Here is a 25141-nt window from a genome sequence, read left to right on the forward strand (position 1 = left end):
TAAGAATTAAATTGGCACAAGGCTGATCAATTTAAGGAATAAAGCATACAAATTTTAATATTTACATGTGTACACAGTAGCATTCAGAAGGAAATGAAAACCTGAGGAGCCCGCTAGGCCCAAACGTTTATACATATCTCTTAAACAGAACAATAAATTCTGGGGCTTGGGCTGGAGAAAGTAAATTGTGGGACAAGGACTAGGAGATATATGGGGGAAAGTCATGGACGATACAGGTATTTTGTTAGATTGGTTTGTATAGATCCATTTTGATGTCAATTCCCTGTCTCAGGTGTAAAGAATGTTCTTCCTGGTACTGGGAGGATACCTTGCACATGGGAAATTTTATGAGCTATTTTTAGGTAAAAGAGGCAGGTTTGAGAACCCTTCCTTTGCTATTTCTCAAGTGCCCAGCTCAAAATCAACATACTACCAAATGGCATGTTTTGGGGTGGCATGTTCTGCACCCCCTCAAACTCTTAGCTACTGTAAGGAAGGCAAAATTGTACTTATACTCTCTTAGGGTTTTAGACTGCACCTGAGAATTAAATTGGCATGAGACATACTAATGGAAGCATACAAATTTATTTACTGTAAGTTTTACTTGCCATGGGAGTCCTCATAAATAAATGAAGGATTGGGTATTTACCGGTTAATAATGCAGATTAATTGCTAACCAGTTAATAATTCTTATTGATTATTTACCGGTTAATAATGTGGATTCACCCTTTACCGGTTAATAATGCGGATTTTGCAATCAAATAAAACACGATAATTTCAAGAAAAACATCAAACTGCTTTGTTCAAAGTAATGTCCATCACTAGCTATACATTTCCCCCATCTTTCAGGTAATTTGTGGATACCGTCCCAATAGAACTTTTCTTGTTTTGAGGCAAACCATTCAGAGACCCAATTTTCCACTTTGTATGTTTTGAAGTGCTGCTCAGAAAGTGCGTGTGCCATCGACAAGTGGTAATCTGAAGGAGCAAGGTCTGGTGAATACGGCAGGTGGGTTAATATTTTCCAGGCAAGATCTTTTAACGTGTCTTTAACTGGTTTTGAAGTGTGTGATGGTGCGTCATCATGAAGCAAAATTACTTTGCTGTGTCTTCTGGCCAATTCTAGTGGCTTTATGATCAAAGCGTGGTTCAAATAGATTATTTGTTGTCCGTAGCGATTAGTATTAATGATTTCACCTGGTTTTAGAAGCTCATAATACACCACACCTTCCTGATCCCACCAAACGCAGAGCATTGTCTTCTTTCTGAAGCGATTTGGCCTTGCAGTCGAAGTTGATGGTTCACCTGCATCAACCCATGATTTTGTGCGTTTGGGATTCTCAAAATAAATCCACTTTTCATCGCCAGTCACAATTCGGTGCAAAAAAAGGCTTTCTTTTGTGCTGTGGAAGCAACATTTTACTGATGACTTTTCGGTTTTCCATTTGTCTTTCATTCAGTTGATGTGGCACCCATTTTCCTTCCTTTAAAATCTTTCCCATTGCTTGTAAACGATCAGAAATTGTTGCTGAGCCACACTTAATCTTTCTGTAAGTTGATTTTGAGCTTGACACACATCTTCATCCAATAATGCTTGTAATTGTTGGTCTTCAAACTTTTTTGGTTGACCTGGACGTTCTTTGTCTTTCACATCGAAATCATCACTTTCAAAGCGTTTAAACCAGCGTTCACACGTATCTTGAGAATGGAGCATGTTCACCATAAGCTTCCCGAAGTATACGATAACTTTCAGCAGCACTTTTCTTCAGAATAAAGTAATGAATTAAAACTTCTTGCAAATGCTTTTTTGGCACGAAATTCGACATTTTTTTAAAAATTATTTTTTTACAGAGAGGAAGGGAGAGGGATAGAGTTAGAAACATCGATGAGAGAGAAACACAGATCAGCTGCCTCCTGCACACTCCCCTACTGGGGATGTGCCTGCAACCAAGGTACATGCCCTTGACTGGAATCGAACCTGGGACCTTTCAGTCTGCAGGCTGACGCTCTATCCACTGAGCCAAACCGGGTAGGGCGAAATTGGACATTTTTAAGCGTAAAAATATCTATGATGTTAACACTTTCAGAAAATTTGACATATGAAATTTTGAAGCTTCTGTCAATACAACAAGAGTATACATATCAAATTGCATATATATCAACATATGTGTAACTCCATCTATCGAAAAAAATCCTCATTATTAACCGGTACACCTAGTATATCCAAAGATAGGAGCATTCCTATCTTAAAAGACAAAGGGACACACAGAAGAATCCTAACAAACAGGCCTTGCTCTTTCCAGGTTTTTATACTTACCTCATGCTCTTTAACCTGTCCCATCTCTACACAGCTGCCCATTCTTCATTAAACCTAGTCTAAATATACTCATAACTGTTTCTTCCTATCTTTTACTTCTGAAGATTTCTGTCATGTAAGACTTATGTTAAATAATTTGTTTTTCTTCTGTTAATCTCTTTATCAATTTAATTTTCAGATCGAGCCAGGGACCCTCAGGGGGTGGAGGAAAACTTTTTCACTCTCTTATGTCACTCTTCACTGTATAGTACATGCAGTAGTGTTAAGGACAAGTAGAAAGGGTGGAATTTTTATCCAATGAGCAACATGTTAAGGGAATTAGTTATCACAGAATGGGAGACAGAAAGAAGCTCAAAATCCTATGGTTTCTTCAATTTGGACCAGGACTGCATGCCTCTCAGGATGAAAGGGAATTAGGCATATGGTCTCATCTTGATAGTATCTGAAGCCCTGTGGGTACTTGAGTCAAAAATTAAACACAAACTGTCTTCCTGGAACACTTTTTTTAAAAAATATGTTTTTATTTATTTCAGAGAGGAATGGAGAGTAAGAGAGAGATCAGCTGTCTCCTGCAAGCCCCTTACTGGGGATTGAGCCCGCAACTAAGCATGTGCCCTTGACTGGAATCCGCAGGCCCAACGCTCTCCCCACTAAGCCAAGCCAGCTAGGGCGGAAGATCTTTTAAAAATTATAATAATCTGTGATCGATAAAATTGTAGAAAAGTACGAGAGAGGGAGTAGTAAAGGATTAGAAATTCAGCATAATAAGCTTCAGTCAGTAAATAGGATTGAGTCCTAGCCATGCGATCACAAGTCTGGAAATTCCTAGCAGCTTTTTAGTCTAATAAAGGCAATGCTGTGTCTATAAATAAGCCTGCCTGGGACTCTGGCAATAAGCATAGTGGACCATGGCCCACACCAAGCAGACCGCTCGGAGGTCGACCGGCGGCAAGGCTCCGCGCAAGCAGCTGGCCACCAGGGCGGCCCCCAAGAGCGCGCCCGCCACGGGGCGCGGGCTTAAAGCGGCGGCTCTAAGGAGACGACCCAAAGGCTCTTTTCAGAGCCGCCCACCTTTTGAAAAGCAGCCGTATCACCTTCCCAGTTAGCCATCTCGCGTCGTACACTGGTGTTGTGGGCGGGCGGTGTACTAGTTAGTATTTGACAGTTAATATCCTGAGGTCGGCTGGCCGGGGCTAGACGGAACGGCAGAGGCAAGGTTGACTTCAAGCCTGCAACTATAGAGGTGGTTTTACAAATCTGAACACAAATTGGCACCTTTTGAAGGTCATAACTAATGCCCAATGCTAGCTTTCAATTCTTTTCTGGTTCCTGGAATCACGCCCGATGTTAAGCCAGATGATTAAATCCCAGGTAGCTCGCCAGGATTTTAACTAGTTTTAAAAAAGGAAGGTCCCGGGGGGTTAGGAGACATTGCGCTGAGTCCTGAGATGTGAAAGTTTTTTAAGAATTGGGAACCCTTTTCCTGCTTTGTGTTTAAAAGACTACATAAATGCCATTTCTAATTCAGTATTCTCACTGCATAATACGGGTGGCGTAAACCGGAATGGGAATGTCAGGGGAATACCTGGGGGCGGGGGGCGGGGTTCATGTGAGCTGAGGTATTGTTCCAAAAATCAAAATAAGAGAAAGTTTAACTTGTCTTCAGCCGGCGCTGCCAATCTCTTCCATACATGGCTACAAGGAGAGGGGAAGGCAACAGCAAAACAGATCCCACCCAAACTGGAAACTGTCGCTTGATATAATTTACTGGTTAGGGGAAGTAGAACATTTTGATTGGCTCACAAGGCTTTTGTTCCAATGACCCCTGAGGGAGCGTGAGCAGCGTCTTACACCGGCTCTGCCTCTATGACGCCACTGTTGGAAATTAACCAATGAAAACGCAGTCTGTCCGAGTCTTCATTTGCATATAGGCCCTATAAGTAGCTCACAACCAACTCGGTTGTAGTCGCGGTTGGTTCAATTCGTGAGTGGTTTCTCCTTCCGAAGATGCCGGATCCAGCGAAGTCCGCTCCTGTTCCCAAGAAGGGGTCCAAGAAAGCTGTGACGAAAGTGCAGAAGAAGGATGGGAAGAAGCGCAAGCGCAGCCGCAAGGAGAGCTACTCCGTTTACGTGTACAAAGTGCTGAAACAAGTTCACCCGGACACCGGCATCTCGTCCAAGGCCATGGGCATCATGAACTCCTTCGTCAACGACATCTTCGAGCGCATCGCTGGCGAGGCCTCCCGCCTGGCGCATTACAACAAGCGCTCGACCATCACCTCCCGGGAGATCCAGACGGCTGTGCGCCTGCTGCTGCCCGGCGAGCTGGCCAAGCACGCGGTGTCTGAAGGCACCAAGGCCGTCACCAAGTACACCAGCTCCAAGTAAGGGCGCCCAGGAAACGCGATAGAACAACCACTTTACCCCAAAGGCTCTTTTCAGAGCCACTTCAGGTGTTGGAGAAGCAGCTGTAAGCACTTGTTGCGAGGTTGGTAAGCTTCTGGCTTCGTGGGGCGGGCGGGCCCACGGTCACGGGTGTATTAGGGCCTACGGACAGGTACCCTGCTTCCACAGCTCTCAATGGGCGCTTAAGTACAAAACGCACGGAGTAGATTTTCATTTCTTTGTCCCTAGGTAAGCTCGCTGGGTCTCACTCGTGTGTATGGACGGAAAGGTCTACTCTCCACTGTTTTAGTTGCTAACTTCTAATTGTCTAGCTCATTTTATCCAATAAAGCCATGTGCTTTAGTTTATTGACCTACAAAGCAAGTCTGTACCTAGCTGTCTCATACTTTCCTGTCCACTAACTCAACCAGCCATTTTGTCCCCATTCCATGGGACATGGGGCAATAGCCAGAGATAGTGCTTGTCAGCACTTGAGGGGAGAGTTACTATTAGTATCTGGTGGGTAGTTACCAGGGAACAACCTCATAAGCAAGATCCACCTGGTCCAAAACATCACCTTTTCTGCCTAGTGAGGAAGAGACCAACTTTCAGAGCATTTATTAAATCCTCATTTCCGTCAAACCTTTCCTCAACCCTACCCAGCCGATATTGCTCTTAGTGAAAGCTGAGCAGTACAGATTTGGATGGCTCCACAGAAAAGTTTTCTCCAGGGTGAGGATCTTGTCTTTGTTCTGCAACAAACTCCTGGTTTATAAGAATCACTTTGGTGTGAGATCTTTCCAGGTGACTTTCCTGATGAGGTGGGGCTTAGGGAGGTGGTTTTTAGTGCTCCCAGGTGTTTTGTGTGTGCGTGTTTAACATTTGTATTGATTTCAGAGGAAGGAAAAGGGAGAGAAACATCAATGATGAAAGGACCATTGATTGGCTGCCTCCTGCACAAACCACACTGGGGATTGAGCCTGCAACCCAGGCATGTGCCCTTGACCAGAATCAAACCCAGGACCCTTCAGTCCGCACGCAGGCTGATGCTCTATCCACTGAACCAAACCGGCTAGGATTTATTCTTTTCTTAATAGGCCTTGGGGAAATGAATACAGAAGTCCACAGTTCTTAACATGTGAGGTGAATATTTAAGGACCTCTCTGTTCAAAACTTGCATAACAAGAACTCTTGATGTCATGACAAAGGCTGGTGGATGTTTCACCAAAAACAAATACATCTTATATATATATATTTTATTGATTTTTTTTTTTTTTTTTTTTTTTTACAGAGAGGAAGGGAAAGGGATAGAGAATTAGAAACATCGATGAGAGAGAAACATCGATCAGTTGCCTCCTGCACACCCCAACTGGGGATGTGCCCACAACCAAAGTACATGCCCTTGACTGGAATCGAACTCGGGACCCTTCAGTCCGAAGGTTCGACGCTCTATCCACTGAGCCAAACCAGTCAGGGCAAAAAATACATCTTTGAGGCAAAAGGAAAATCTTCGTTTCCAATTCACTTGAGTCAGGCTTTGGAAATTAAGCCATTCTTGATCAATTTGGGGGAATTTACATGACAACTTTCTGCTTAAAATGAATTTTATCATTTTATTAGAGGTCAAATTTACATCCAGTTAAAACTTGTATAAATTGGGCCGTAATAGAGTTTTTTTCATTGGTAAATTACATTCTCAGTGAGTCATCTTTCCCTGGCCAGTACCAGATGACAAGAAGCAAGGGCAAGATGACTACACGGAGAATCTAAATCCTCCCGTGAAAGAAGTCATATACAGCACATTTCATGGTAGGAAATTTTACTCAATAAGTGAGGACATTAGCTTCTAATCGTCTTTAACCCTTTTTACCCAATAAAGTCACATGCTTTACTGGTCTGTCTTCTACCCAGTCAAGCTATCAGATAATCTATCTGGTCTCCTCAGTTAGGACCCTGAAATTCAGGGGCTCTGCTCCCTTCTCATTGAATAATAGGGAAAGTGTTTCTCATGGTCTTGTGAAGTGTTACAGCATTGTCAATTTGCTCACCTACTCAAAAGCTATCATTATCCATTTGGATTAAACCCCAACTCCTTGTCCTGAAACTAAAGGCCTACCATCTGGCCAAAACTTACCTTCTTCAATTACTCATTTTCACCAGTCTTCCACTTGATAACATCCTAAATGTCTCTTCCTTTGTGCTTTTGTTACATCATTCTTCTGTTATCGTATTCTCAGTTGTTTTCTAGACTATTCAAACCCTGCCAACCTGCTAGTTCTTTAAAATCTTACTGAAATCTCTGGCCGTGGCCAGGTGGCTCCGTTGGTTGGTGTGTCGCCCGTACATCAAAAGGTTGAGGGTTTGATCCTCTGGTAGGGGTGCATATGGGAGGCAACCCATCGATGTTTCTCTCTGAAAGCATATCCTTGGTTGAGGATTAAAAAAATACATCTTACTCTATAAAGCCTTCCCATCCATTCTACTTCACAGGGAAGTCTTTCTCCTTTTCTCTTAAGGTTTTGTTCCTTGCACCATGATTTCATAATCGTGTAGCTTTGTTAACTGTGCTGCCTTGTTCCTTACCTTCTTTTTCATTGTTTTAACATTTTCTAGTGTTTGTGGTATGTGGAGAGCGGCTACAGTGTTTGGACAGGTTCAAGCCTTGGACTAATGAAGAGGGCACAGTCCTCTCATGGCCACGTGCAAGTCCCAGCTTGGAGAGCAGAGCCCTCCCAGCACAACTATAGCCAACAGCTGTAGTTGTCAGCTTGGACCTATGGTCTGAATACGTGGCCCCACGTGCCTGAGTGATATAGGCTGCAAGTAAAGCTTGATCAGGTGCATGTAAACAAACCCATGAGAATGTTGTAAACATCTTGACCACGCCCTTACTTTCTCTCGTGGCATCGGCTATAAAATAAAGATGGCTTGTAGTCCGTGGCCCTCTCAGGAAGTAGCGTCCCACCGAGACTCAGCTTTCATTCTCTTGTCTTTTATAAGCCTTTCAACCACCCCCACTCAGGTTCACCCTTGGATGTGCTGGCACGGCACAGAAAATAGACTGTCTGAATAAAATATAGCTATAGGAGAAGCTGGAAAGATAGGTAAATATCTATCCTTAAGCCTGGCCTCAGTGGCTCAGTTGCTTGGAGTGTCCTCCCGTGCACCAAAAGGTTGCTGGTTCAATTCCTGATCGGGGCACATACCTGGTTGCAGGCTCCATCCCCAGGAGCGCCTACAAAAGGCAACCAATCAGTTTCTCTCTCACTTTGATGTTTCCTTCTCCCTCTCAGCATGTCCTCAGGTGAAGATTAAATAATACTTTTTTTAAAAAGCACCAGACACAGACAGTTTTACCAGACCTTAAGGGGAGAGACAGTATTTACATAAGTTGACAAAGATAATGATAAAAGATGTTATAGGTCACAATATACAAACCTGTTGCAAATGCCTATTTCTTCTCTTCAAGGCTTTATTCTGCCCTTCCAGAAGAAGTGGGCCTCAAAGTCACAGCCAGACTCCAGATGATTGCTGTTTCACTGGGGATCATGTCAGTGCTTCCTCAAAATTAAATTATCTTATCAGAGAATACATTTGGGAAATGTATTTCTCCAAAATGTGTAAGCCAATTGTTTCTGCTGGTTCTTAGAGATATTATACCTCCATTAACTCACGTAACATGTTTGGGAATCTCTCCCTTTAACATATGCTCCCTCTCCACAATTTATTTCCTATCCTCTCTAAGGGTGAAGGAATAATAGGTGCTTAGTGTAATATGGAGGTGAAAGGGGAAGACATGAAGATGAGCTTCTTACCCTTTGGGGGTTTTGACCCATATTTAGAAACAAAGCAAGGAGTGAGGAATACAGGAAGGGCAGCAAACACTTTATTGGCTCCCATTTTACTGCTAATGTGCATTAGCAAAGTCTGTACCTAAAAGACAACTTTACAGAGACCCACGTTTTCAACTTCCAGCATTATTTTTTATTTATTTTTTTTACAGCTTGCCAAAGTTCTCTTAGGGTCTTCTCTTAGGAATCCCACTTTGGGGATTCCTTCTGGGGCTAAGAACCCAATGGGCCTGGACTCTTTCTTGTAGAAGCTCCGGTGGTCATACAACGAGTTTTAGGGCTCTCCCTAGGGGGCCTGGAACGTGAGGAACAAATCCTCCTCCCACCCCCTACCCTCCCTTGACCCGCCCTCCACATAACCAGTTGCCTGTTCTCCATAACTGTCTACTCTGGAGTGTGGTACTTAGGCCTGGAAGCCCTGGGGATTCCAAGGTGGACCCAAGAGCCTCTCAAATGAAGCCCTGGTAGGGCCAACAGACCCTGCTAAGCCCTGCTAAATCTGACAGCTAAGAAAGAACTCACCTCCTTCCCCCAAACCCACCCACCCATCCTCCTCCCTCCTAGTTGCATCAGTCAGTCCCCTCCAGGGTCCTGTTCTCAGTCCTGGAACCTCTTGTCACCGGGATAAAATGGGCCTTGGGCCCCTGAGGGTGCAGGCCCGTGGTTCCCCAATGCATTTCGGAGCAGACCTTGCAGAGCCTGGAGGCTCCCTGCACTGGGGCCTGCTGCTTCCGGCAGCCGAGTCCTTTGCTGGCTCTGAGGATGGAAGAACAGCAGGAAGGTGGTCTATACTTGACTGCCATGTCGCTCTCTCCCTGCTGCCGCTGCCGCCTCTTTCTCGGGTCCCTCCCCGAGGGCCCGGGTCCTCCGGCCCGCGCCCCTTCCCTTCCTGTGGTCGCCCAGGCCGGGTTTCCGCGAAGTCCGGGCGGGCAGAGCGCTCATCCCGCGCGAGCCGTGCCTCCCAGCAGCCCCCGCGCGCGCGGGGCGGCGGCCGAGGCTGCAACTTCTACAGGCGGCCGCGGGGTGGCGCCGCCGCCGCCGCCGGGTCCGTGAGGAGGCGGGTCGGCCCTACCCCCTTTCTATTCCCTCCACCGCCCGCCCCATCCCACCCCACCTCCGGCGCTGGCCTAGGTAGGAGTGTTTCAACTCCGCGGTCCGGAGGCTGCAGCCATTGCCTTTGGCTTCCCGCGATGCTTCCTTCCTGCCGCTGCGGGCCGGGCCCACCTGGGAGCCAGCGTCTCACACCGGCGCCCACGGCGAGAGGTGGGGGCCCGCTCACCAGTTGGGTGCTCTTTTCGGTACCGGGGCACTCGGACACGCACTGGCCCTTGCTTTCCTCGGCCCGCACTGCTGATGCCGCCCACGCCCTCTAGAAGTTGCGGCGTCAGCAGCCCTGGGAGCCCTTTCCCTAGAGTTCTCCACCCTGTGCGGGCGGCCGAGCGCTTCCTCTGCGTGACGTCACTTCCGGCCTTAATTCCCAGTTCCTCGGGCTGGTCTTCCCCACGCGGTCCCTACACGGTGTCTTTAGGCCTCTCTTCCTATGGGACGCGTTCCCTGCAATTCTCACCTCTGGTCCACAAGACAAAAATATTCTGTGCAATCAGTGGAACTTCAGCTGTTATATGTGACCATATACTTTAATAAAAATGTTGGAGTTGTTGGGCTTCCATTGAGATAATTATTGTACTTTTTTTTCTGAAAGTGAAGGGGAGAGGGCACTCTCCTTGTCCACAGGCTAAGGGGAGCAGGGGACTAAGCTGCTCTTCCATCTACTTCACGTCCCGAGTTGCTCCAAGGTGCTTCCAGGTGGTGGGTGTTGGCGGTGAGCCTTGTCCTGTGGAGCCAGACCAGAGGCTAGGCAGGAATGTGTCCTTGTTTGGCTACATTTTTTTAAACCAAATAATTTAGAATTATGTTGCTGGGTTTGTTTATACCCTTTTGTGTGTGTGTGTGTGTGTGTGTGTGTGTGTGTGTGTGTGTTCTGAGCTTTAGTTAAGTCGTATTCACATATTTCAATTTTATCTCAGCTGTGTTGTGGAGTAGCAGGGAAACATTTTGTATCCAAAAATAGAGCCCAAGTGAGAGATCAGTGTGTGTGTGTGTGTGTGTGTGTGTGTGTATGTGTATATATATATATATATATATATATATATATATATATATATTTGAAAGAAACATCAATGTGAGATCGGTTGCCTCGCGCCTGGAGATTGAACTGGCAAGCTAGGTGTGGGCTCTGACAGAGAATCAAACTAGCAACCCTCCGGTGCCCAGGATGCCAGCTGAGCCACACTGTCCATGGTCAGAGCAGTGTATCTTGAAGCTAGTTTGTACTCACCCAGAAAATCAGAAAAATAAAGTAAATCTGGAGGTAAGAATTGAGACTTTAATGCTGTCACTGACCCTCCCTACTTGAAGCTTCTCCTATCCAGTGCCAAGCTTGGAGCTCTGCGTTTACTTTATTAGGAAAGGCAGCCGTTACATTCTGCTTTTCCAAAGCGCAGGGATTGAGGACAGACAAGCAAGAACCCTGGTTATCTCTGGACACAGGGAGGTTATGAGAAAACCTCAAATGACAAGGCAAAAATAATGCACCCATTTCTCATCGTGAGTTATTCCCTTATGTCCCTTTAACATGTATGGACACCTTCCCTGCTGGTGTGCTAAAGAAGAAAAGGTATCAAGTAACCATCCTGAGCCCCACAGAGATGTGAGCTCTCATTTCCACAGTCTCTCAGAAGTCATTTGCAAGTTACGTTTCCTTCCTTTTGGTCTATACTATTACTGCTTGTATCCCTCCTCTCTCTCTCTCTCTCTCTCTCTCTCTCTCTCTCTCTCTCTCTTACTCATTCTGTCTCTTTCTGGCTTAATCTCTTGTACATACGCAAAAGTCTTACCTTTTCACCCTGTCCCCAGAAATATTGCTCAAAATGCTTAATAGGATAATCAGGTTAGACTTGACTTCTAGTTTTTAAAGATTGCTTCAGAGGAGGTCTCACATCAAATCATCCCTGATTATAAAATTTCCGAGTTTATCTTCATTGAAGTCAGCTCATTTATTTGCTTTATTTAAGAGTTAGTCAGATGTCATGGGACTCACAGTTCCAGTGTCTTAACTTTTGGAGGTTGTGCCTCAATGGTCACACAAAGAGGAAGAGGTAGGGACTGCCTTGATTTATGGGCACCCACTGAGCTGCTGCTGCTGCTGCTGCTGCTGCTCCTGGAGCTTCTGGAATGCCCTTTCTTGCAGCTGTTCTTGTTCCTGCTATTTCGGCTCTTCTTCTAAATGTCTGTCTTCTCAAAAATAAGAAGTTACCTTCTTCCCCTGGTCGGCGGAGTCCAAAGGAATTTCTAAAATCCACGTATTGTTTCTTTGCAGTTTCTTATGTATTATCACACACAAAACAGTGTTCACCAAAAATATTATTGCCATTACCAGATAGAATAGACCATGAAACCAGACAGAAGTTGGTGACTCCTGGAGGCCTGTAAAAGAAACTGACAAAGAGAAGAAATGCCATTCAGAAACCAGAGGGATCTGAGTTATGTGGAAGAGAAGGTCGGCTGAGACCTGCTATGCCTGTCCCCAGTGGAGACACTGATAATTTCAGGAGCAGGAAGGAGCTGGAGTTGGCTCCAGCTGGGCTACATGGGGTACCAACAAGGGGCAGGCTCCTCATAAGACCTGAACTGCCAGGTCCCTGTCAGTGGACAGAGACAACTGCTATTTCTATGTAATGCTTGAAATGAATTTGGGTTGAAGATAAATATTTCCCCCCAAGGAGTTTTTCTTCTGGAGCTCACAATCCCTTCACCTCAGCCAGATACAGACATTTGGGGATTTATGTGCAATCCACAAAATCCCCAGCCACCAACCTACCATGTAAGCTCCTTCAAGTAAAAGCTGCATCCCAACACCTGAGACAATAGATAGGAGGAACTTTATATATTGCTGATTAGATTGTCAGGGAAAGAGAGGGAGAGAAAAGGGAGGCAGAGAGAGAAAGAAAGATATAAAAAATATAGGAGAGAAAAGAAAGAAGGAAATAAACAGAGGAAGGAAGGGAGAGGGGACGCAATGATGTTTATAAGGAGAATAGTGAGGTTTTGATAATTTTATTGATTTTTTTACAGAGAGGAAGGGAGAGGAATAGAGAGTCAGAAACATCGATGAGAGAGAAACCTCGATCAGCTGCCTCCTGCACACCCCCTACTGGGGATGTGCCCGCAACCAAGGCACATGCCCTTGACCGGAATCGATCCTGGGACCCCTCAGTCCGCAGGCCGACGCTCTATCCACTGAGCCAAACCGGTTTCGGCAATAGTGAGGTTTTGAATCAAGGGTGGAAAGGGCTGTTCATAGGTTTTTCTGTCCGGGCCATGAATCCCCTAAACAGACCTCAGTCCCATAGGAGAAAAGGGAGCATCTTTTGTGCCAGTCAGTTCCCATCGTTCTCACTCACCAAGCACTTGAAGCTCCAACTCAGGGCTGTGCTTGATGACATTTCCATCTTCTGTGGCAGCCTCACACCAGTAGAACCCGGAATCTTCTCTGTTAGCGGTTACTATCTGGTAGTCAGAAGACGTGGTCCTGCTCACCAGGGTCTTGTTTGCCACGTAGAAGGAGAAGTAGAGCTGCACCGGAGGGCTGTGTGGGAGCACCCTTGTTTCACAACTCAGACTGACTGGATTCCCCTCTAGGAGGGGGGACGAAGAGGATGCTCTCAGCACTGGGGCTGGAAACAGCTCTAAAGAAAATGTTGACAGTTACCTGACTCAGAGTCAAGGTTCTTTTTGCAGAAGATATACCCCCTCCTCCTTTGGGAACCTGTCCCTGGAGAGTGCACCCATAAAACATAATTTTTCCCACTTCCAGCAGAGAGGCATTCTTGGGGGTTCCTCATAGATATAGTTACCAGCTTGCTCACCTCCTACGGGGGAAAATCCTCTACATGACTCATGCTTCCCTGACTGCTACTGATTGTATGACCATGCCCTTTGGTATGATGGACCAGGAGTGGACACACCCACACCCTAGCCAGTTCAGTGTCTCACACGATAATCTAGGACAATAATTTCTTGCCTTTTTTTTTTTTTTTTCAGACAGAAAAAAAAAAAGGTGCTAGTGGTTATGAGTACTGAGATGAAAGGCCATTAAAGAGTCACAACAAAGGCCACAGGCAACTGGAGCAGAGGAAGCTACTTAGTTAGCAGAGGTTCAGAAAGAAGTGGAACTAGTTTCCCCTGAGAGATAGATGGAAAGTATAACTAAGTCTCAATGTCTTCCTGGCCTCTGTTTCTTATGGAGCTTTTATGAGAGTCCTTGGGTTATTTTCTAACAACTCCCTACCTACCTTGAGTCTCTATTCCTTGCAACTAAAATAAAATTGATGAGATGGATCCTCACTATGCCCTGGCCTTGACATTCGCTCCTGGGATTATTAAAGCGACACCATGGTATGCTGGAAAGAGCAATGGCCTGGGACCCGGGAAACCTCAGTTCTGGTCCCCACCCAGCCACTGGTCACCTTGAGGCCTCTAGTGAGACAGTTCATCTCCCCGGAGCTCAGTTTCTTCACTTGCACATTAAAGTGATGATTGATGATGGTTTCACTGGTCCTTAAAACGACATATAGGTCTGTGATTATTCAGATACAATACCTTTCACAGTGATAGATACTCCTGCTGATGTGAAGTCCTTGTTTCCTTGGCAGTGATAGATGCCACTGTGACTCAGGTTGGTTTTCGGAATGGTGAATTCAGAATTCCAAGAAGAAAACTTAAAGATATTGTTATTGTGGTAGAAAAGCATATTGATCACCTTCTTATTCTTCCATCCATGACACCTCAAGGCCAGAGGTTTTCCTTCAATGACGACTCTGCTAGAGACCTGGAGTAGTAGCCAATCTGGAAAATGTGAACCCAACATATACGTATACAGTGGCAGAGGTACAAGGAAGCCAACGCTTTCTTTTTCTCCTTGAACATTCCAACCTACAGCCCTGCTGAATCTGAAACCTAGCTCCCATTCATAGAATATCTTTAGCTTTGCTGGGAAGAAAAGTAATCTTTACCTGCAGCCCTGTACACAGCCCCTGTTATCTTCCCTTTTCAGATCTTAGAAGTTGGTTGGGACAGAAACAGTTTATCCTACGTGGTAGGCAGTATTCTAATATGACCCCAAGAAGTCACACCCTTATATAATCCCCTTGAGAGTGGGTGGAACCTATAACTAGTTTCTAGAACCAGAATATGACAAAGGTTATGGGATGGCACACCCATGATGATGTTACATTATCTAAGACTCCATCTCAGCTGTCTGGACTAAGAGACTCTCCTGCTGGCCTTGAAGAAGTAAGCCGGCATGTTGTGAGAAAGCCTATGAGAGGCATATGGCAGGGGGGGCTCCAGCGGACTGCCAGCAAAAAGGTGGGGACTTCAGATACCTATCTATCTATCTATCTATCTATCTATCTATCTATCTATCTATCTATCTATCATCTATCTACCTATCTCCCTAAATAAATAAATAAATAAATAAATAAATAAATAGGGCAGGGACTTCAGTCTTAAAACCACAAGGAACTGCATTCTGCCAATGACCACGTGAGCTTGGGAGAACCGCAGGAAGGACCACAGCCCAGTCAACACCCAATGGTAGCCTCAGGAGAACACCCAGCTACGACGTGCAGAGACTCCTCTCCAATGGAAAGATCATTAATGTATGTTGTTTTAAGCTAAGGTTCTTGTTACATAGCAACAGAAAACTGATACACTCTAATTCCTGACTGATTTGTTAATGGGATCATACATACTAAGGCCAAACTCACAAAATGGCAAACACATCCAGATGTACTTATGGCTCTAAATTGATAGAAATACAGATCAGTGATATAGCTGATAAAAACAAGCTCCAAGTCAAATGGGCCCTCACTTTTTTTCCCCTTTTTTTTGGGGGGGGGGGGGACGGGGGGGCTCACTTTTGATGGATACCTCTACACATAACCAAAACTGCCTCCTTTACTTTTCCTTCCCTGGGCAGTTGGTTTGGCTGAGGATGAAGTTCTTAAAGTGGAGAAGAGACAATAGTGCTTTTCCTCCCTCTAGAACTTATCCAAGAATGGAAGGCAGGCATTCAGTGCTACATGTAGCATGATTTTCAGTTTTGGATGCTGCCGTAAGTTGCTTCCAAACGTAATAAATACTCTTTCCTCCCTATTCCTGTTCTCAACCAAGAGATGCTCAAAGACTGCACTACCCAAACACGGCACCTTTGCTTTACACATCCACAGACAGAGTGGGAAATGTTAACCTCCATCAGGAACTGTCCAAAATACAAAATACTAGTGATGATACAAAAGATTTGAATGAAATCAGTAGACTTCATTTCATGGATTTACAAAGAATGCTGTACCTTAGAGAAAATTCACATACTTCCCAAATACACATGCAAGAGTTATACAAATTGAACACAAAGCAATTTTCAACTAATACCAGGGAACTAATATAGTTAGCACAAATTCTGACCAAAATACCATAAAAGTAGAAATCAATAACAAAAACACCCTCCAAACACACTTCTAAATAAATCACGAGTCAAAGAAAGAGAGAAAGGAAGTTATAAGTGAAATTTAAAATATTTAGCCTTAAAAGATAACAAGAGTATTACATATCAAAAATTGGGGGATGCAGCTTTTAGCAGACATTTATTTTCTACTCAAAAACCCATCTCTCACCTGACCAGCATGGCTCAGTGGTTGAGGTTGACCTGTGAACCAGTAGGTCACAGTTAAATTCCCAGTCATGGCACAAGCCCTGGTTGCAGGTTTGACCCCCGGTGTGGAGCATGCAGGAGGCAGCCCATCAATGATTCTCTCTCATCATTCATGTTTCTATCTTTCTCTCCCTCTCTGAACTCAATAAAAAAGATATTTTTTTAAAAAACACCTTCTCCCTATTATCACTTTACAGTAGGATGGGAACGCTCATTTTAAATCACAGGATTAGGACTTGGGTCCACAAACCAGCCGTATTCTCTTGGTCTCAGCACACACAGATTTAATTGAAGTGACTGAGAGCTAATATAACTGCAATTAAATCTTCCATCGCTGACTAATTGGGGCAACCATTTTTAAAAAAGGCATAGAGAACATCAAAAAACTTGATGCATTGTACTGTAGTAAAATTAAAAACCTCCGCTCATTGAAAAAGGAAACAACATAATGACACAGCAAAAAGGCAGGCCACAGAGTGGAAGTTATTTGCTACCCTTGAAAAAGGGCTCATAGCCATAATATATAAAGAGGTTCCCACAAGTCAATAAGGAAAAGGCCGGCAACAAATTTTTTTAATTGGCAAAAAAACCTAGACAGATACTTTACAAAAGAAGATGTCCAACTAAATAATAAACACGTGGAAAAGGCTCAGTATCATTAGTCATCAGGGAAATGAACATTAAAATCATAGTGTGATACGACTGCACGTGTACCAGAAAGGCTACAGGGAAAAATACAGAAAACACCTACTCTTGAGGAACAACCACAACTCACACTGGGAGTGCGATGTGGCCTAGCTACTTTGGTAAGGTAAGGTTGCATCTTTTGTGACCCAGCAATTCCACTCCTAGGCATATTCCAACAAATATGTGTATGTATGTGCACCAAAAGAAATGTACAAAAAGTGGCCATATGAATAGTATTTGTAAGAGGTCCCAACTAGAAACAACCCAAGTCCATGAATGAAATGGAATACTATGCAATAATGAGAACAAACTGCAACTTTACAACGTTTATGAATCTCACAATTGACCTGAGAAGCCAGACACATCACTTCTCGGCCTTCTGGCTAAGATCAAGTGTAGTATCTGTTCTTATCAGTTTAATACCTGATACGTCCTCTATCTGAGGACATTATATTAAATGTATTTTTGGGATAGAAAGATGGTATAGGAGCTTGCTCCGTCTACTCCACGCATTGTCCCGGTATTGCAGTGCCTCCTAGAACGGTGCACACACAAAAGGAGGAGGAGGAAGAGGAGGAGGAGGAGGAGGAAGAGGAGGAGGAGGAGGAGGAGGAGGAGGAGGAGGAGGAGGAGGAGGAGGAGGAGGAGGAGGAAGAGGAGGAGGAGGAGGAGGAGGAGGAGGAGGAGGAGGAGGAGGAGGAGGAGGAGGAGGAGGAGGCAGACACAAAGAATACATACTATACACATTTATATGAAGTAAAAAAAAAAAAACAACCAGGTGAAAACCTATGGAAGTCAACTTGGGAGTAGTGACTAGAAATGAACTAGAGGGAGTTTCTGTGATTCTGGAAACATTTATCTGGGTGCAGTTTACTTGTGAAAATTCACTAAGGTATACACTGAAGGTTTGTTGTATATTAAAATTCACATTAAAATATCATATAAAAATATAAAATACCTGCCAAGAAAAACTCTTTGGGGTTAATTGGGCTCAAATTCACAATCATGTTCCAACAGCCCTTGCTGACAGGGGCCTCTCAGACACTTTGCCTGTCAGGGGAAAGCCACAGCCGGAGCTGCCAGCTTCCTGCACGGTGTTCCTGCTGGCTAAGCAGGACCCATCTGAAGCAGTTCCCGGAATCCACTTCGAGAATCTATATACCATTCTCAGTAAGTCACCAACGCTGGGGATTCGAGAGGCAAAGAGAATGACCTAACCCAGCCCCGGTTCGTTTTTTGTGTGTGTGTGTGTGTGTGTGTGTGTGTGTGTGTGTGTGTGTGTGTGTTTTCCCTTGAACTAGGAAGCACTTCTGCTGGAACTACACGAAGTCTCTTGTTTACGCAGTTGCCAGCTCCCCTCGCCTCTCTAGTATAGGAACTGATTCTTAGAGTCCTAAGAGACTTGAGAAACAGTGAGCTTTTCCTCTGACATCCTCAACATTTCCTTAGCTAAACCACATTTCCTCCAAAAGCAGTCCAGTCCGCTGAAATCTAACCCTGCCACCAGCCTGGGTTCACGTTTGCATTGTCAGTCACACAGAAGTTTTAGCTTAATGCTTTTGAATAACTAAGTAATCCGTTTGAATGGTTTATCCTGAATAATGAAACATTTTGCTCGAGAGAGTATTGCAGTCTCCATCTCTTGACAAGCAGAAACTTCTTACAGATTTAAAGCGGAAGGAGGGGTTTTATCTGCTTTTATTCATCAAGCAGTAAAAAAAAAAAAAAAAAGTAATGATTAAAGTCTCTCAGTAATTCCATTACCAAGATATTATCTTATCATGCCCCCAGATGATCTGTATAAAGATGTTTCCTGCAGCATTGCTTGTAAAAGCAAAGAATGGAAACACACTAGAAGTTTAGGGGAAATGGTTCAATCAATTATAGCACAGCCTTAAAAGTATGAGGTAGATCTCTTAATATAAACACACCTTCATAGTATTTTAAGTAATAAAAGTAAGGTGTAGAATAGCATATAGAGTATTCTACCAACCACTTTCTTTTAAGTTTATATTATTAACAATTTTGTTTCTGTGGAAGTTGACTGCTGGAGTAGGAGTTTGGGGTGGAAGGGAGACTTTACTGTTCATCGTTGTACATTTCTCCAAATGACTATTATTGACTATGGGCAGGTATAACTTTTTTCCCAAGAAAACTAGATAATTTTGAATAATGATGAAATCGTAGGGTGAGTTTTACTCGAGATACCCTACTCACACCTGCTCCGGTTGGGGTGCTTTGGGGACACAGTTAAAGGACTCTAATGTGATCTTTTCATTATCTTGACTTTATTGCACCTGGTAGGCACATAGAGCTGAGACTCATATTCAGATAAACCAACACACACACACACACACACACACACACACACACACACACACACCCCTGACATCCAAAGAGGAGAAAACACAAAAGAAGACATAATTTCCAGCACTCCTGCTCCATGCCATACTTACCTCTGTGGACTTCCAGGTATACCGGGTCACTTGGCATGGAGGGACCTCTCTGGCACCTGTATTCACCAATATCACTGACGCTGGCAGCAGGGATGCTGTAGCTGGCAGTCAGGGTCTTAATGGCTGTGCCATTGAGAAACCACTGTGTAGAGTTGTCCAAAGGCAGGTGGGGTCCCTCACACCGTAAGGTTACACTTTCCTCTGAGAATACACTGACCCATGGAGGCTCCAAAGTGATCACGGACTTGGCAGTGTCTGCTTGAGGGGGGGACAAAAACGCAAAAGTGAAAGGAAAGGCTCTGAACACCTGGTGAGGTTTCTGGAGAGCACAAGGAAAACGATGTGTATTTAGATTACATTGTAAAATAGGCAAGTGAAACCCGACAAAAGCTAGTCGTTAGGAATGTCCAGACCTAGCTGCAGAGGGATCTGTTCATGTTATTAAATCTGGGTGTTGCTGATTTGGGGTTCCTGAGAATTAAATGACCAATTTAGGTATCACTGTTGGTAAGCAATAAAACAGGGTTTTCAACTGGTGCAGCTAGATTGGAGCCGATTTGCTCTATTGTCTCTGAGGGCTCATTTCAAGCCTTAATCAGCATCTGTATTGGAAATCAAGGTTCACACGCCCCACTTCGAAGCCCCTAGTGCAGCGGTTCTCAACCCGTGGGTCGCGACCCCTTTGGGGGTCGAACGACCCTTTCACAGGGGTCGCCTAAGACATCCTGCATATCAGATATTTACATTATGATTCACAACAGTAGCAAAATGACAGTTATGAAGTAGCAACGAAAATAATTTTATGGTTGGGGGTCACCACAACATGAGGAGCTGTATTAAAGGGTCTCGGCATTAGGAAGGTTGAGAACCACTGTTCTAGTGCCTGCTTGATTCTCTCTGAGAAGGAAAAAAACAACAACACAATCCTCTGCTTTCTCGTAAAAGGGACTAGTTTGGGGAATATTGGAAAACCCAGCAGAACTACTTCTGAATGTTTGCAATTTTGGCCCTTTCCTGCTATTTGGGTATTTAGTCCAGAGGTCAGGGCTCAATTAGAAAATCTTAGAGAGAAACCTTACAAACCAGGATTTTACCAAAATCATACTCTGAATATTGGGGACTTCATATAACTTATAAATCTTTCTCCTTTCTATCCTCTCTCCGTACTCTCTTCTTTAGGATAATGGAACCTATCTTTTGGAAGCAGAAATGTGCCAGAGGAAGAGAAGTTGAGTTAGACATTACTCACGTGTTTGTCCACAAGCTGGAACTGTAAGAGACCAAACAATGGAGATATCATCAGTTCATCAGTGGAAGATGGCAAGGAAGGGAGAATGAGACAGACAGAGTTAACATAGACTCCAAGGGGCCAGCTTAGGTTTCTTTCGTTCCTCTCTCCTTCCTTTCCCAAAATCAGGTACCAATGGTACTGAACAGTCAACAGATGGTTATTGATGGGGCTTTATTCTGAAATGATGCTTCCAGGCTTAATGTTACCTCAGTCTCTCTTCCCACCCTTTGGATATATATATAATAAACACCAATGAACCGTGGAAGCACAGACACAGCCGTCTCCATATTCATGAGTTCTCGCTAGGATACTAAAGAAAGTAAATAAAATCCTGAGCCCCGCCCTAGCCGGTTTGGGTCAGTGGATAGAATGTCGGCCTGCAGACTGATGAGTCGTCAGTTCGATTCTGGTCAAGGGCACATTCCTGGTTTGCGGACTCAATCCCCTGTCGGGGCATGCAGGAGGTAGCCGATCAATGATTCTCTCTCATCGTTGGTGTTTCTATCTCTCGCCCTCTCCCTTCCTCTCTGAAATCAATGAAAGTATATATTTTTTAAAAATCCCGAGTTCCCTTAGCCAGTGCCTGTACCCTTCTAGTTACCCTTTCTAAGCCCAACTTACCCCAAAGGAGCAGAGCGGTTAAGAGCCACATGTTATCCCCAAGGTGGCGGGAGCAGTGGAAACTGTAACATGTAGAGACTCTGAAGAGACTCTGCTGAGAGATCTGGAGCCACGATTAGAAAAGAGGAAGGAAATTACTTCTTCTGACCATTTTCATCATGTTCCTTTTCTGGGAAATACATCCAGAATTCTTGACTCACGCTCTCCCCTTTCTCATACTTCTTAGCCTAGTGTCCCTAGTTAGGAAGTCTGGGTTTTGGGCTTATGAAGCTCTAAGAATCCAAGGGAAGGTCTCATGTTTTATTGACATTCTATTCTGATTATATTCTCCTTCTGCTAATTATGTTTCTCGGGGCTAGGATATGGCAAATCCCCATTTTTAAAATTGGTTCAAAACCTGGCTAATCCCTCCAAAAGTCGACCAGGGTGGGCACTTTATATAAGTGGGCCTCCTTCTTTTCTAAGGGGAGGCACTTCAAGTACCTCCAGAGGCTGCTGCCTCCTGGGTTAGCAAACTGTTTACCTGCCTGAATAAAGTCTCTCCTTTTACTGCGCCCTAAGTTGGGGACTCCTGTTGGCATTGGGCTGGTGGTAGTGAGCTTTTGTTGACAGGCTGTATAGGGCATCTTAACTTAAGCATGGTAGTGCATGTCTCCCTAACTTACCCATCTTCAGGAGTATCGTAGTCATTCTTGTGTTTCTGCTCATGTAAAAATATTTGCTGGGCCCTAACCAGTTTGGCTCAGTGGATAGAGCGTCAGCCCGCAGACTGAGGGGTCCCAGGTTCGATTCCAGTCAAGGACATGTACCTTGGTTGCGGGCACATCCCCAGTGCGGGGTGTGCAGGAGGCAGCTGATAGGTGTTTCTCTCTCATTGATGTTTCTAACTCTCTTTCCCTCTTCCTTCCTCTCCATAAAAAATCAATTATATATTTGTTGGGCTTTGAATTAGAATAACATTAAATATGTAACTTAACTTGGGGAGGATTTGTATGTTTGTGTCATTGAGTTTTTTAAACCATAAATTTGGTATATCTAATCAATTTTTTGGTGTTCCTTTCATAGCATTTATAAATTGCATAGTCTTCTCCATATATGTTTTGGACAGATCTTGTGGGATTTCTTCTTAGAGGGGTGTGTGTGTGTGTGTGTGTGTGTGTATCTTTGCTAATTCAAATGGTAATTTAAAATTTATAATTTCTAAATGTCTGCTTATGGTGTAATGGAAATGCAGTTGATTTAGGGAGCAATGATTTTATATCCAGACTAGAGGCACGGTGCATGAAATTCATGCCCTGGGGGGAGGGGTTCCCTTGCAGTCTGGGAGCCCTCAGGGGATGTCTGACTGACGGCTTAGAGCCCTCGGACATCCTTAGTGCTGCTGCAGATGTGGGAGACCTTCACCACAGCCGCTGTGCTCGCCAGCCATGAGCCGGGCTTCTGGCTGAGCAGTGCTCACCCTGTGGGAGTGCACAGACCACCAGGAGGCAGCTCCTGTTTTGAGCATCTGCCCTCTGGTGGTCAGTGAGCATCATAGTGACTGGTTGTTCCACTGTTGGGTCAATTTGCATATTAGCCTTTTATTATATAGGATTATATAGGATACTTAAAATGTTTATCAGATTATTTATTTGCAGATCCTCATGTCTTTTTTGTAGACATTCATATCTTTAATTATTATAGAGCTTTATTTTCTTCCTTTTCAATACATATAAGACTATTTTCTGTAAGATTTTGGAAGATACATTGTTTTTTTTTGGAAATGATGCTTTCTAAATTTGCTTAATCATTTCACTGAATGCTTTTTTCTAAAAATTGAGAAGATACTTTTTCTCCTTAAGTCTATTAATGTGGCTAATTATATTTATGGATTTTCTGCTATTAAAAAACTTACATTTCTGAGTAAATCTAATTTTATCATGATTTATTAGAAAATTTTCAGTGCTGATGGATTTGACTTGTCAGTGTTTTATAATTAATATTTCTGCACTTATATTTATCATAAATTTCACCAGAAATTTGTCAATGCTATTAGTCTTTTCAAAGAACCAACTTTAAACTTTGTAGATTATATATATTGTATCTTGGGTTTTATATTTTAATTGTTTTGCTCTTATCTTTATTAACTTCCTTCTTCTTTCTTTGGATTTTTTCTATCCTTTTTCTAATTTTAAGTTTCATGCTTAGGTTATCAATTTCAGCCTTTACTCACTTTTAATATAAGAGTTTCTTTTTTTATCCTAAATACTATTTTAGCCAAACCCATAAATCTGGATTTATAATGTCTCAATCATTGGTTATTGATAAATGTTTTAAATTTCCTTGACTTTTTTAATTAAGTTTTTTTCTATTATTTGCAATTTTTTCTTTTTTCCATTTCCCTCTTCTTGTCATTTGTAATTTTTACACACTATTTCTATTCTTAGTGATTCTGTTTTTTATATAAGAAATTATAAAGATAATCACTAAGATGAAATAGAAGAGAATCCTTTCACCAATTACATGCTCTAGGCAGTGGCAACAGAATATTACCAAAAGTTCATGGCTGTGGAATCCTAGTGTGTAGAATGTTTTCTGTACCTCTATTTTTATCACCTTTTCCCTCAAACTATTTCAACTTATGGCAAATCTATCTATGAATATGCTGACTATCTGCACACTATCAATCCTTTCAACATTGGACAGATATGCCAAAAAATAACCTCCTTTATAACAACATAACCCAGAATTTCTTTAAGAACTTTACTATTGGTGATATAGCCCTGTCCCTCAATATTCTAAGGAATTGATGATGAAAATGGTGGTGATATTTCCCTTGTAATAACCAATGAGAGGAGGCATATTGGAGAGCTGTAAGTAAAATGGACAGTTTGAAGAACATTTTACAGTGCAATACTATTTTTCAGCTGGAAGTTTCCACTCTTGTGACTCAGTTAATGCTTCTCCCTACAGTTCCTCCAGCACAATCCAGGCAATAAGTAACCTTCACTCTGTGATCAAGGTTTGTGGAAGTCAGACCAGTTTTTCTGAGAGTAACTTGTCTCAGCTCACAGAACTACAAGGGGTGGGTGGGTGTGGATTGATGGGCTCAGCAATATTTTGTCCGGGGAAAAGTTATTTGAATGAAAATCTTATACTTGTGAGAATCATAAGAAGCACATAAGTGGCCTTAATCCTTGCAAATTTCTGCACAATGACTTTGTTTTTCATGGTTGGACCCAGTCTACATGGATAAGGTTGGCTTTTACTCATAGCATAACTTGTTTCCTGCCACCACAAGTTAATTTCTCTTCCTGAAATAGCCTCTAGGCTGATTCTTAGCAGGAAGTGAAAACAAAACTTATTTTAAAGGCAGAATAGCAAAAATTTAAGTAGAGTCAGCCATCTAAACAGGGCTGGAATACTCCAACATTTTACCTAGATGAGAACATCTTACTATTATCTCAATTTCATCTTTGAGAAATAAAACTAAACGAGGTCAAGTAACTTGATTATAGTCAGAAAGTTAATTAATGGTGCAGAGACATAAACTAGACCCAAGTCTGGTTTTGTGCAGTAGTGATATAATAACTATAGGATTTCATAGAAACAGAATTATTGCTAATTGAGTATGCTTCCCTCTGCACTGCAACTCAGGAGTCTTTTCTCAGGCAATTAGCAGCTTTATCATGTGCAAGTGGAAGCAGCTGAAATCTAGTCAGTGCCAGGTTCTTTCTGGGGAAAATTTGTTCCTGGCAATAGAGGTGTAGTGAGAGGCAA

At 43.4% G+C, this 25141-nt stretch overlaps 2 protein-coding genes and 1 non-coding gene across 5 annotated transcripts; 2 read left to right on the forward strand and 1 right to left on the reverse strand.

Annotated features, from left to right (window-relative positions):
- Positions 1-4221: 4221 nt before the first annotated feature.
- LOC103298948 (histone H2B type 2-F) lies at positions 4222-8314 on the forward strand. 3 transcript variants are annotated; one of them, XM_028131582.2, is made up of 2 exons: positions 4222-4701; positions 8172-8314. In XM_028131582.2, exons 1-2 carry the CDS (start codon positions 4325-4327, stop codon positions 8272-8274), a joined length of 480 nt encoding a protein of 159 aa, XP_027987383.1. In that variant the 5' UTR covers positions 4222-4324; the 3' UTR covers positions 8275-8314. The 3 variants fall into 3 exon arrangements, 2 of the variants coding, with proteins under 2 accessions (XP_027987383.1, XP_054567698.1); XM_054711723.1 differs by lacking the exon at positions 8172-8314 and adding an exon at positions 4952-5016 and having other exon boundaries at positions 4224-4701; XR_008555117.1 differs by lacking the exon at positions 8172-8314 and adding an exon at positions 4952-5015 and having other exon boundaries at positions 4227-4805.
- Positions 8315-11556: 3242 nt separating this feature from the next.
- On the reverse strand, positions 11557-21490 carry FCGR1A (Fc gamma receptor Ia). The gene is made up of 6 exons (XM_054711722.1): positions 21383-21490; positions 20720-20740; positions 19471-19728; positions 14215-14460; positions 13017-13301; positions 11557-12051 (listed from the first exon to the last, which is right to left on the reverse strand). The coding sequence occupies exons 1-6, from the start codon at positions 21411-21413 to the stop codon at positions 11852-11854; spliced, it is 1041 nt and encodes a 346-aa protein (XP_054567697.1). The 5' UTR covers positions 21414-21490; the 3' UTR covers positions 11557-11851.
- Positions 17378-17568, forward strand: LOC129148041 (U2 spliceosomal RNA). The gene has a single exon (XR_008555233.1). It is a non-coding gene; the product is annotated as a U2 spliceosomal RNA (small nuclear RNA).
- Positions 21491-25141: the final 3651 nt, after the last annotated feature.

The sequence above is a fragment of the Eptesicus fuscus genome, chromosome 22, assembly GCF_027574615.1.
Source record: "Eptesicus fuscus isolate TK198812 chromosome 22, DD_ASM_mEF_20220401, whole genome shotgun sequence".
Classification (NCBI taxonomy): Eukaryota; Metazoa; Chordata; class Mammalia; order Chiroptera; family Vespertilionidae; genus Eptesicus; species Eptesicus fuscus.

Bases quoted from the DNA above. Each gene is read 5' to 3' on its own strand.
- LOC103298948 (XM_028131582.2), top strand. From the start codon at position 4,325: ATGCCGGATCCAGCGAAGTCCGCTCCTGTTCCCAAGAAGGGGTCCAAG. The intron at 4,702-8,171 runs GTAAGGGCGCCC...CTTCTCTTCAAG, and splicing joins ACCAAGTACACCAGCTCCAA to GCTTTATTCTGCCCTTCCAG.
- FCGR1A (XM_054711722.1), bottom strand. From the start codon at position 21,413: ATGTGGCTCTTAACCGCTCTGCTCCTTTGGG. The intron at 19,729-20,719 runs GTGAGTAATGTC...CCCCCCCTCAAG, and splicing joins TCCAGCTTGTGGACAAACAC to CAGACACTGCCAAGTCCGTG. The intron at 14,461-19,470 runs GTAAGTATGGCA...CACATTTTCCAG, and splicing joins ATACCTGGAAGTCCACAGAG to ATTGGCTACTACTCCAGGTC.